The sequence below is a fragment of the Rhopalosiphum padi genome, chromosome 1, assembly GCF_020882245.1.
Source record: "Rhopalosiphum padi isolate XX-2018 chromosome 1, ASM2088224v1, whole genome shotgun sequence".
Classification (NCBI taxonomy): domain Eukaryota; kingdom Metazoa; phylum Arthropoda; class Insecta; order Hemiptera; family Aphididae; genus Rhopalosiphum; species Rhopalosiphum padi.
This window is the reverse complement of record NC_083597.1, coordinates 47,017,547-47,031,664: the sequence shown is the minus strand read 5'-3', so window position 1 is coordinate 47,031,664 and position 14,118 is coordinate 47,017,547. Positions and strand designations below refer to the sequence as shown.

The window sequence follows — 14,118 nt, the reverse complement described above, 5'->3', positions numbered from 1 at the left end:
CTGTGCATCATCATTCATCCGCTAAAGCTCTATAAATTATCTACTAATCAATAGGTCCTTTGTTGCGTCGACACACAGGCATGTCAGCGAATAAACAATTAGCAGTGTTTACAGTAATCATCGATAACGTTTAAACAAACGAAATCTGTTTTCGCTCGCTGGATGTAGCCAAAGACAAATATTTGAGTGGGCTTATGGTCTTACGAAAATATATTCAACGTTATTGACGTATTTTAATTTTATGATCGATATAAATAAATTCAAATTTAGCAGGTGTACTAACAATACAAAAGTTCTTTTTCGTGGTATTCATACAATTTATAAATTGTAATATTATACTCACCAATCTGGAATACAATTAATAATAACAATATACCAAAAGTGATAAATGTATGCACGAATTAGTATATACAACGAGTCTAAATAAAAATATGAGACATCAGGTTTAAATTTATTTTTAAAGTACCATTATTTAAAAAAAAAAAAAATTCATAAGCTTTTAAATGGAATATAAATAGCAAAATAAAAAGAAAGGTCTTGAGAAACACACATTTTTTAATAATTTTATTTAAAATTTAAAAAGTTTCGATTTCATAAAAACTGTATAGGCCCTAGCCATGTAAATAAAATTTTAAATCGTTAAACTTTACATCATTAGTTTTGTATGACAAAAGTTCTGTACAGCAAAATAACTTTCAAAACTATTATAACCCTTTTGATACAATATAAATAGCAATATATAACCCTTTTAACGTTCAATGTATCTCTTTGAAATAGCCCATTTAAGTATATCGATGGGGTATTATTAACTGATTATTTAATACAACCAATATTGGATTACACAGTTAAATTTTGGGTATAGTAAATACCAAACATGCACAAGAACTCATTGATATAGCCAATATAGGTACATTTCAAACATCAAACGTTTTAGATGGTGCGCATTATATACATACATATAATATGTATTACGGAGTGCCATTTGGACGTTTCAATTATTTTTAAAGTCTCAATAGTTATACTATAAAATAATATCCGATGTTATTTTAAATTGTAATTTTTTTCTTTCATAATCTAATATTTAATATTAAAAATATATTAATAATGTACATAAACATGATTTTAATATATATATGTGATGTAATAATACATGCATTAATTGGATAGATCTACTTATATATTCCATTGTCAATTTACAATACCTAGAATATTCAATTAAAGTGCCTGTCTAGTTACAAGTTACTATTAAATTTAATTTTTTTGTAGATAAATAAAAATATTTGAAGATACATTTTTCAACAATATTAAAATGCAAATAGAAAAATAGAATTTTTATAATCATATCTTTACATTGGTATACGTTAAAAATGAATTACATGATTTTGAAAAAATCACATCATCACATAGGTACACCGCATATGAGTGTTTTAATTAGGTAAATAAAATAAACTATACGAACATAATATACAAACGGCAGACATAAACAATATACAACTATAATAACTAACGATGTATTATTGTAGACAAGAACTAGTTTTAAATATAGATTATTAATTTTTACTATAATTATATAAACGACAAATAATAATACTAGTGTTCGATGTATAAATCAAAAACCTAGTTATTATAGATCTTTAATGATAATTCACATTTACAACTTTTATCATATAAATTAATACAAAGTCATGCAGAACGATAAACTTGACCCACCAAAATAACGATATTATGAATTTAAAACATGCGTCGAAACCGTTCTCGACCTAAAACCCAAACCGACTTAAACGCAATCAATGAATGGTGGTATTCAATATCACCGTATCATACGGGTAATTGAACAGTCAAGCCCATTGACAAATACTTATTACACCATCCAGGTAAAGTTGAATCATCCAAGACATTTGCAATTTATTAATAGCCAGATGTCAGGAAATCTCTCGATCCACCGATATCTGTAAGTAAATGTAAATTAGAGTGCTTTTCGGTCAAATAATGGACGCAATAAAACCCTTGGCCGACAGCGTGATGGAGGTTCAAAAGATCCACATGTAGCGGAGAGCTGCAAGAAAGGGTACAAAGAGCGACGAAATGAAAGCGGAAAGTCCTGCGAAAGGATGGACGAGGGCAAAAGGCGATGAGGGTGCAATCACCCGGTTTTCGTCAGCGTAAAGGTCGCCTAATCAGTATGTTCATTTGTTGCTCGGGCACGCCGGCTGTCACTCGCATACATTCCCGAACGGCACATGAGAGAGTAATATGTATAAGGAAAGAAAATAAATGCGAAATGGACAAAGACATAAACGAAAAGATCACTGCCAAATCGGTTATCTTTTAAAAAGATATTGCACGGCGAATAAAGAAAAAAATCCTTTGCCATCTATTTTTTTTTTTTTTAGTTTATACATCGTTTTCCTTAAAGATTATATCACGCAAACGAATCTTCTTATACATTTTTCCTTTATGCTTAAAAGGCTTTGGAAAACCCGGGAGGATCGTTCGGAATTTAAATGAGACGAGATTTCTAACGAAATACTTATTTTTCGCATCTCATGTGTCTCAATCTGTAACGAATTGTTAAAAAAATTATAACCCTCGACGCAAGAAGCGGACGGTGCACAATTTAGACACTCGTTTAAAAACAAGCTGCGCATCATATTTTATGCTTTACAAAAATTACCATTCCTAATCAGCTTAATCATTTTTTAATGACATTTAATACAAGACGCCAACCTTTCATATTTATGCACTCTAACATACTTTTGTAACAAGTAGCCTAATGACGAATGGCTCAAATAAATCGAATAAGACTTCAAATACAATAAATAATGATGACAAAATGAATCGCTTTATTGACGATCCATTTACATTTTTAGATAACTTTCTTCGTTATCCATACAGCAGATTAATAATTTAATATTACTCCACCCGGTTGTTATATAGGTAATTGAATAAAAAGTAATAGATACAATAATGCATAACATTATTTATATCTAATTCAAATAGTAATCTATTTATTTATTATATTATAAATTCCAGTAAAGTAATGAAAAAAAACAGAATTTACTCCTCTCCGGGAATTGTCGAAAGGAAAAATAAATAAAATTATAATAATGTATTGACGACTCCGAGATGTGCGATATTTAATTTAATTGATAAATATTTAAAAGAATCAAAAGACAAATCCCCTGCAGTAGTGCAATCTATAGTATTATCAATCGACAATCTTAACTTGATTTCGAAATATTATTAACTTCATATATTATACTATTTTAATTTATTATGACAGTATAATACATATATTATAAATTATAACTATAGATTCTTTAGTCGAAGTAAATTACGTTTATAAAGATTTTATGTTTTACAATCATGATTCATTTTCACATTTTTATCATTAGAATAATGCAATAATTTAATATAAATATTTTTTCTGAAACTGATATTATTGAACTAAAAATAAATAAATACCAAATTAAGTATACAAAACGATTTCCCAACTAATTAAATACTAAACTATATCATAATTCGTAATATTTTACAAATCAATACAGTCTATTGAAAAATTAATATATTATTATATAGCTTGGAAATAAGTATATTTCAAATTTTTATCAAAGGACATAATCGGTTTATAAAAGTATATTAACTTTTTGGAAAACACTTTTTGGAGCGATAAAGGTTCCGTACAACTCTTCAATTGTCGTAAAATAAACACAGATGACTCTTTAAAAAGTTTTTCATTATAGTTTCTACAGTAGTCATGATTAAATTTGTTAATTATAATTATAACTATAGACTACAGACAATATATGTAATAATTAATAACACAACAGATGAGAACCTAGTTAATTTATAGATAATATATTTAATTATTCTTATATGATACTACACAATTTCTTAAAAATAAAGATTTTATAACGGGAGAAAAAATAATTATTTTGTTACATGTATATATAATATATATAAATATATATATTTATAATTATCAGCTTACAATAATAAATTACGACTTGAAAAATATTGTATAGACTCCATTTTTCTAATTTCAAATAATAAATTATTTTTTTCAATTCAATATAATTTAATTCGTTTAATGACAATAGATTGCTTTCAAATTTAAGATATATCATCAAGATATTTATTACATCCGTCGGACGTAATGTAATGAAATGCTTCTCAACGCCTACCTATACAGTAGGTATATTGGTATATATAATACGTATTAATTAATAATAATTTACTGAAAATATTTTTAATTATATTTTTCACATTATTATTGGCGTACCTATATAAATATAAACTTATTCAACCAGTTATTAATTTTTTGACAGATCTCAAATTACAAAAATTATTATTATTTGTTCGTATTTATTAAACTACTACTATTTACTATTAAATAAAATTATATAATAATTTCAAACATCGTCGTTTTTACAAAACAACGTTGTCATCCTATCGTCAATTAATTAAATATGTCAACAACTAGTTGACACAAATTTTTATTTAAGTGACATTTATGTTGCCTAGTATCTTAATCAAAATATTCACTATTATCCAGTATCCTGATGGTTCAAAATGTTATAATTTTTGGATCACGAGTTCGATATGACAAATTTAAACCATACAATTTAGGCGTTTGAACTACTCGTATAGCACAATTGCACAATGTTACAAACCACCCTAAAAATGTGCACCTATAAACTTGTTGTATATTGTCGGAACTTAACGAAAATCACATTAATTGTCTGAACGTATAGGTATATATACGGAGAAATAAATCGCAGCGCACATAATTATAATGAAATATTATAAAACAATAATTTATAATCGGAAAACGGGCACTAACCTTTGAAATGGAAAAAGAACGTTGAGTTCCGGAGCCGTCCCAATATCGGTTCCACAGTGCCAAATGTGAGCGTTTTTAGGTTGTTGTATCTGATGTCGATGAACTTGAGCTTTTCAAGTCTGTGGAACGTGCGGTCGTCAAGCACGGTCAACCGGTTCTCCGCCAAGTTCAGTCTATGGAGACTGGGCAGTCCAGAAAATCCTCTGCCGTCGATCGTCTTTATGAGGTTGTCCTCGAGCACGAGCTCCTCGAGGCACACCAACTCGGCGAACGCGTCCGGGCCCACCCGATCCAAATGGTTTGCTCGCATATCCAACCGCTTTACGGACACTAGTCCGAGGAACACGTACCTGGACAACGATCCCGTCAACCTGTTGTCGGACAGGTCGAGCTCCTCCAGTTTCCGCAACTGCTCGAACGCCCCCTCAGCAATATAACTGATGTTGTTCCGGTCCATGTACAACTTTCTGAGCGCGGGCAACCGGGCGAACACATCGTTGCTGATGCTCTCGATGGCGTTGTCACCGAGCGTAACCACGCGCAGGTCCTCCATGTACGCGATAGAGTCCCGAGCCAGCTGCACGATGTTGTTTCGGACCAGAGCTAGGTCCTGCAATCGGGACAGGTTGGCGAACGCGTGCGAGTGTACCGTGCCGATGGCAGCGTACACGATCTCGAGCGTCCGGAGCTCGGGCATCCGGGCCAACGCCTCGGTGGGCACGAACGACAGCGTTTTCGACGTGGTGCCGCGCACGTTGAACGTCAACTTGGTCACGTTGGACTGCGACCCGAACTCACGCCACACAGCCGATTCGCGAGGCTCGCCGTCGTTGAACACCCAACAGTCGGCCGACGTGGCTGCGTAAGGCTTGGAGTCGTCGCAGTAACAGTACAAGTTTATGGTGGTCTTCTGTTCGAGCGCGCATACATTTATTTCGGTGCCGCCAATATTCTTGTCGTCGTCAGAATAGCTACGGATACCCGGTCTTTGGTTTTTCACTCTCCGGTTCGACACGTAACCGTGGTTGTCGTACACCAGAACCGCGAACACCAAACACAGGGCCACAAACTGTTGTTGACGCACCATTTCGAAAATCTGAAAAATAAAAATGGTAAGAATCGTAAAACAAACCTATTGTTATTATTATTATTATTTGCCATCTGCATACACTGCAATATAGTTGTGTGTAGGTGTACACTTGTAACGATTTATAAATTACTGATTCGTCGTTTACATGTCGCCCTGAATAATTTTGCTTAGGTAATTAATAGAACGAACACAGCGGCGTTAAATACGGATAGGGTTACCAACCGTACGTCTCTGAGCTCTTAAAATGTTTATACTCTTTTTTGCTAATTTATATTGAATTTCGACGGACTGCCATAATATTATGTCGTAATATATACCAAACCAATAAATTTGTAACATACGATGCACATTATTTATATATTTATATTTAATCGACACAGACGTTATCGATGTTATCTTCGCTTTTCCTCGAAATACTTACGGTATTACTGTGTACAAGTATCTTGTTGTTGGAAATCAGAATTGGTCTATGTATAATAGTCATGACCTATCGTTTAACTATTTAAGTTCATTATTTATAGTTATTGGTTAGTATTCGACGATTCGCTCTGTTAGTCAAGTCTAGTCAGTTACATTTTCGTGTGCATAATTTGTGAGTTGTGAACTGTAGTTTAAAATGTCTCGTCTATAAATGTCAATTTAACGATAAATTAATTAAAGGATATCCAATGTTCAAAAAAAAACTGAAAATAAACACGAGGCTTCCTGTAAAACTTGTAGTTTAATAATTGCTTCATTTTGCCAATACAGGTAAGACTAACTTAATACAATATTTATTTTTGTCTAAACATTCCAAAAAGCATCAATCAACTAGTGATTCAAGAGCAGTCAATACGCTTTTTGTAACACAAAATACGAAAACCGAATTATTATCTATCAAATATGATATGATCATATTTTGTAATTCGGTGTTTAGTATTTCATACATAATTTTAATGTATAAAATGTTAATTAAATGAATATTAAGTAAGAAAGTGGGTTTTTCTTATCACCTTCATATATATAGTATAATGCACATAGCATATTATTTGCATAGCTAGTAGTCAAATTTTAAATAGTAAAGTGCAAACTAGCGGTGGTCATCTCTACATTTTTGCTTAGTATTCGTTTTACAATAGTTATAATAACGTATCTCATAATAATCAAATTATTCAACTAGTACTCTGCTATTACTGTGATCTGTAATACACTGATATCCTCAATAACAAGGTTACTTAGGTAACAGACGACAGTATTGTACCTACTGTACAATATTATTATTATTTCAGACATTAAATAAACCTTTATATACGTTGTTATATTAATATATTATATAGAACTTATAATACTTTAATTTTATCGGTCTAACAACCCGGTTCTCAAGATAGGTTCATGAAATAGGAATAGCTCACCAATAACAACTCCTTAACTGGATAAGGATTAGGTAAAATATCGACACTCACTTAGTTGAAACGACTAAATAATGTATGTTGCTTAACTAAAGAAATATCGGTGTTATGCATTGCTGCCCCCGCCTGTCGATTGACCCGATGCATTTCCGAGAACCAGCTAAGTACGATGTGCAGTATATACGAAAAAATGGATTTCCGATGACATAATACGCCTGTCGATCGGCAATGGCTCTAAAACGGTTTATATCGTATAACTCTTAAACCTATATAATTTTCTTTAAGTGGCTGTTGTCACGACACAATATTTGTTTTCCCTAAATATTAGTATATATGCGTATTATAGCTACGACCTAACCTACCCCCCCTCCCGATGTCTAAAGAGTTTCCTGTCGTGCGAACGACTCACGAATAATTCACGAACAACAGCGATGACATAATAATGAAATATTTATACGTAATATGCGTTTCTTATGGTATACGAATCGAAGGAGTATTACCTTACGGACGGCATATTTTATATATTATATTGGCTTTCTTTTTGTCTGTGTATGTTTTTCCCGTGACGTGTCAGAAAACTACCGTACGATAAAAGCCACTGTGTATAGCTAACGGGTGGGGTAAATATATATATACATATATGGATTATGGGTTGCCTTTTTTTTCTCCTTTTTATTCGCTTCCGCCCCCCCCCCCACTACGTCACCCGTATACAATTGACCGCAGGCCCTCCTCACAAAAGGAATTGTTGGCCATTCCATGCAGTTCGCCCTTCGTATATATATATATATATACACACATGCTCATTCAATATTGAAATGTCCATTGTGCTTTACGTGCTCCCCCGCGGTTCGTATATACACTGTTTGTTTTAATATTGCAAGCGTTTCGCCTTTGGCGGGAATAAAAAAAATTTACCGAGTTTGCATGGGTGAAACGCACGAGTCGGCCATAATTCATGCTCGTGTAAACGTCTCGGTATTCGTGCCATTGCGTTACGTCAAAACCGCTAGCGAGTACCTACCTACACCTATATTAGTAAGACTACAGAGCGCGTAACATTTGTTTCGACTTTTCAAAAATTCGCTCCCCTTCTTTCTCCTCCCTACCAACAACGCCGAATTATATTATTACACGATTGGAAAAATCTTAATTAGATGGGCGTCACCGACACAAGTGTTCTGCGAGTCCCCCCTAAGTGGGCGTGGCTGTCATCGTGTCGTAACCCGAGGGTTCTACTATACGGTGCCGGTGCTGAACGCAAGAGAACGGTAATTGGAAAATGATTCAATTATCATTTGGCTAGACACCGTGGCTCACAGACTTCCCACACGATGATTCCGCTATTGCGTTTCCGTGGAATCAACGCGTAAAATGTCAAAGCACTCCTCTAAGGAGGATTTTTCGAACGAAAAATGTCTATTGACATAAAAAATAATATATATTAAATATATTTATCATATAATAACCTCTATGTACGTATACCTGTAGTATACGGTACTGTCATTGATTAAAAATCACCCATTATTTTCGTAGTAGTACACATATTTATATAGTCTATAAATATTATTATATTGTTCAAACAAAATCGTAATATAAGTATATAATACTCAAATTTGTGGGTATTATGATGATTGCCGACCGCTTTTCATAAAATCCTAGTTGAATGGAATAAGCCGAATATTATAGTTACCAGCAAGATAGTTTAAACAACAGCGGCGTACACGCGTAAAATATATATCATACATAAACAGTATATTTTATGACAATATTCTAACCGATAAACTACGCAGTATCCCCGACATCGCCATTACGAATTTGAATAATTATTTATAGTGGTAAACTTTGTATAAGCTTTACCACGATATTATACTATACACGATTGGATATTACATAATATTTAAAATTATAAAATACATTGGTACTAAATCTAGGTACCTAAGTACTTTTCAAAAAATGTTTGAAAATCAAAAAGTGACACATTCGTTATCATGTTGATATTGTCGTTGTACCGATCCGATAATCATTGATTGGATGTTAAAAACGAAATTTACAAAAGGTTACACAAATAAAGTAAAACGAGAACAATCCCTCTTTATAAAACCGATTATTTACTTTATTCAGTTATAATGTGGCTGTCCAAACTTTTATTGTACGAATACGCTTATTTTTCATGACTGAGATTTACGGAACATAAATAAAATAACTTTGTTTTGATTATAAAAGACATATACAATATATAGTCTAAAACTATCCGCTGTGCACAGTAATATTATTACGTTTGTACGCTACTCCAAACATTCTTTAACAAACGGAATTGTATGTATATAATGTTTTGTAGAACAATAGTTCAAAAAAAGTGTTTTTTTTTTCATTATTCGATTTTTATGAGCTTATTGTTCACTAGTTTCTAGTACATTTACTTACGCTTTATAAATTAAACAAGTTACAACCACAATATATTATACACCACATAATAATTCAGGAATATTCAATGTTTCATGTGCACTTATATATTAGAAATAACATGGAAAATGTACTATAGGTATGCACACATTTTATAATCGTAATTAACTTTGTTTAATGCCAATAATACTATTATTTTATAGTTGTTTACAATAACACTATTACAATTTTATTATTCGTTAAATATTCGTAGGTAGTTATTATTTTTATTTTTACAATATATAAACTTTGCTATAAGTTATATTATTAACATGAATATATAAACTATAAAAAAAAAACATTGATTCAATTTCCAATGTATCATATATCACCAATAAAAAAAAAATACTCTCAATATTTAAAATAAATCAAAAATCTAATACAATAAATAGGTAAACATTTAATAAATTTCTATAAAATCATATAGCTGTGAGTAAAACTAGAGACTTTATGCACTAAAAATCATAAAATATGTATGCATTTATACCTTAAAAATAAGAAAAAATGCTTAAATATGCATTAACAAAAAAAAAAAGAATCTTTTAAATTAACGTTTGTATACAAAAGGTAAATTATACCGATATATTTCTGCATTAGCTATATGGAAAAATGATAAAACGCATGTAAAATATATCATTTTATATCCACATCAAACTATAAAACTATACATATTATTATATAATTCACAAATCATAATAACAATTATAAAAATTAAATGTTAATGGATAAATTTACTTAAATAATATAATATTCAACAAAGTATAATTTTTAATAACTGTATTATATTATAACTTACGAATTTATGTATACATTTATTTTAAATATGAACAAGTACATTGACATAAACTATAAAAATGTATTACAACACGCAGACGTAAAATAATTATACATTGTACTAGATTATAACAAGAAGGTTATTATATCACTTACAAAACTACTGTCATACTAGTTGATTATAAAGATTTACACATTAAGGTTATTTGAAATTTAAAATTGCTGACTCATTTTTATCTTCGTGTATCACAAATTGGCTAAATACTTGTAAAAACATTAACATGTCAACTGTTTAAACTTCTGGCCACTTAAAATTCCTCTACAAAATATATTATTATAATTTATAGATAAATATTAAATTCTTATAATTTATTTTTTTTATCTTTTAATTCAGTCATATGAAACCTATTTAAATTTTAAAATATTCTTAAAATTCTTTGATCGTATTTTGTTTTTATTATTCATTATTAATTTTAACAATTAATAGTTTATTTATAATTAATAACACATTCATTCATTAATTTGCGATTTATTATCAAACGATATTTTATTATTTTATTTTAGGTCAATGAATTAATAGTCAAATACTAAGTAATATGAGATCAATGTTTAAAATGTTTAGCTTTTCTATTCTTGACTCGAATAGCGTTAGTTAATAAAAACCAATAGTTATTGGATTATAACTTATGTCAATATAATACAATCATGTTATAGGCAAAAGTTATTATAATTATTATATGAAATCAATAAATGATCGTACGTAAAAAAAAAATAAAAAATTGAACATGTCATCAGATAATGCAGGCGGAAACATAGGTGGTGTTTCATACGCATGTATATTGTTTCCTCTAAAAATACTCATAAGAAGGGGTCGACTACCCTTATAAAGGGTCGTCCTACGCCTACACCGTTATTATAACCAGTGTATGCAAATTATATTATGTTAGTAAAGCAGCACGGACAGCAGTGTATAGTAACAATCAGAAAACGGTAACAGTTGGGTCGTGTATAGAGGTTGGTTTAATTCGTACAAGCTCTATTTTTTTTGGGGGGGGCAGAAGCGCGTAACTTTAATATTCTGAATACACTTTGTAGAGAATCGGTCGATTTTTCTCAAAACCTTAAAAGTAGAAAAAGGAGAAGGGCGTTTAATATTTTATTTGCAGTGGGATGAAAAATCATTAGACTCTCTCACTCTCGCTATTCTCATCTCTCTTTCACTTTTTTGTCTCTCTCTCTCTCTCACGCACACACACGCTCACTCACTTTTTGCATACACGCTGTGTGCGTGTATTATAGCGTGATATTCACTTAAGTTTACAAATTTTGTAGTTAATTCTGAGTTTGTTTTCTCAAGGGGCTCATGTGTCTCTTTTCTACGTACCCTCACACCTGTATCATATTAGTATTTATTACAATGTATCCGAATGCTTAAATCCCGAGCGAACCATAAGAATTGGATACTTGGAAATGTGGATAAATTGAAATATAAATGTATGAATGATGAGATAGTGCTTCTACGATATATAGGTATGTAATACGTTATACGTTTTATTTATTAAAAAAATTAGTATCTCTATAAATTTAAAACTAAATATTCTTATCAATAATTACATAAATAAGTATCAGAATATTTTATATATAACTTAAAAACCATAACATACATGTTTTATTACTAAACGTTTATTGTTTACAAATTAAAGTTTAAATTAAATGTATGTAGAATATATATAATGGAAGAACCAATTTCTTGGACACCTGCAATGGTAAAAATGTTGAAACTCACCCTAGATAAAAAATTGTTACATAATAACACTATATACCGGCTGAATCTTAGTCATAATACAACAAACCAATATCAACAATTAGTCATATAATGACGCATCTAAATAGAAAATGCATAAACAAAAAACTGCCACTCAAAATAAATTATACCTAATTATCTGTTACAACAAAGCACATCGACAAACCATAACCGCTTGTCATTTATACCTGTCCAATACAAGACAAATGTTGACAAACAAAAGTAAAAAATGTCAAATATACTGTGATAAAGTATTTTTTTATACAAATATTAATAATAAAAACGATCAGAAAATCAATTAATTCATATTAACAACCTAACCACAAACCACTTATTTATAACTCATCTACATCGCATGTCTTGTCATAAATATTCACAACCCCATTATAATCATTCAAATATACTATTAACATTGAAGCAAAATTAGTAACAATATTGTTACAATAGTACTATAAATTGAACACTGTACTTAAATTTTAATTTTAAGTTTTAAATAAAATTTTAGTATGCGATATTGCCTATATTATAATATAGTCTTAACCTACTATCAAACTTCTCGATCCTAAATGTTTGAAATTTAGTAAAATAGTTAATAATCAATTACTATATATTGGCAATACACACGTGTGAGTAAGAAATCTTAATTTGTAAACTTTTTGAAGTTTCTTCATATTCTTTGTATAAATATTATAAAAGTCTTGAAAATAAAATGACCTTCAATTTAAAATATAAATTAGCAAATTAAAAAAAAATTAGGGAACCTATTAAAATATTTAATTAGTCTATATATTTTTAATAGGTATGTATATTTATATAAATTATATTATTATACATTAAACGGGTAAAATTAATTCTTACATAAAGCCCTAGAATATATTTAAGTTAAACTTAAATAATTGTATTTTTAAATTAATATTGATTGTATTTAATTTATAATTACTAAATAACGATTGTTAGGTGTTAATAATTTGTAAAGCCGTAAGTAAATATAAAATCAAAATATCGTGTTTACAACAAAAATTATTATTATCATACTATTGCACAACATCGTTAAGTCGTTACAGAACATTATTAAGTCACCAGACGTCATTGAAGTTCAGTGGTGAATTTTCCCTTAGTATTCTTTTTGGTTCCGAAAATGAATCCTAGTCACGTAAGTATATAGACCAACTAGAAAAAAAAAGATGAGGTGGATAAGGTCTTGGGTTCTTAATGCCACCACAACTGGCCTGCCAATCCAGTTTACATTAATAAAACTATCACAAAAGTTAAAAGTTCAAGAATATAAAATAAGAATTTATTTATAATGTGCGGCATAAGATAAAATGGACAACTTTTACAATTTAGAAATATAATTAACAAACATGAGCTGGATGATTTGAAGTATAATTTAGTTTTGTACTGTGTACTCACGTGAATCCATTATAACAGATGATATTTTTATGAGATTTCGGTGAGTATTTCAATAATAATAAGAATCCATAGAAGCATATTTGAAAATATTAGTATTCGTGTACAAACTTTTAAAAGTTAAATGAAAATACGTCACTCCTACCTTATATTTTATATTATTGACCTGTTTTTAATATAATATAATATAAAATTTAAGTAATATAATAAAATAAAAATTGAATCAATAAAATTAATTATATAAAATACATAAATAAGTAATTTACTTTTAAAAAATTAATAAATTTTTGAAGATGCATTTTAACGAATTATAAAAATAAAAATATGAAATATTCTATTATTATTGACACATAATAAAACTGGA

The 14,118-nt window shown here is 29.9% G+C and overlaps 1 protein-coding gene across 3 annotated transcripts in view; it reads right to left on the bottom strand.

Annotated features, from left to right (window-relative positions):
* The window catches only part of LOC132931612 (connectin), a 230,810-nt gene that overhangs the window by 178,406 nt on the left and 38,286 nt on the right, over positions 1 to 14,118 (bottom strand). For all 3 annotated transcript variants that reach the window (XM_060997489.1, XM_060997490.1, XM_060997491.1), the window contains one exon: positions 4,844 to 5,939. In XM_060997489.1, the coding sequence (XP_060853472.1) occupies positions 4,844 to 5,930 (1,087 nt within the window). In that variant the 5' untranslated portion in view covers positions 5,931 to 5,939. The remainder of the gene's footprint in view (positions 1 to 4,843; positions 5,940 to 14,118) is intronic.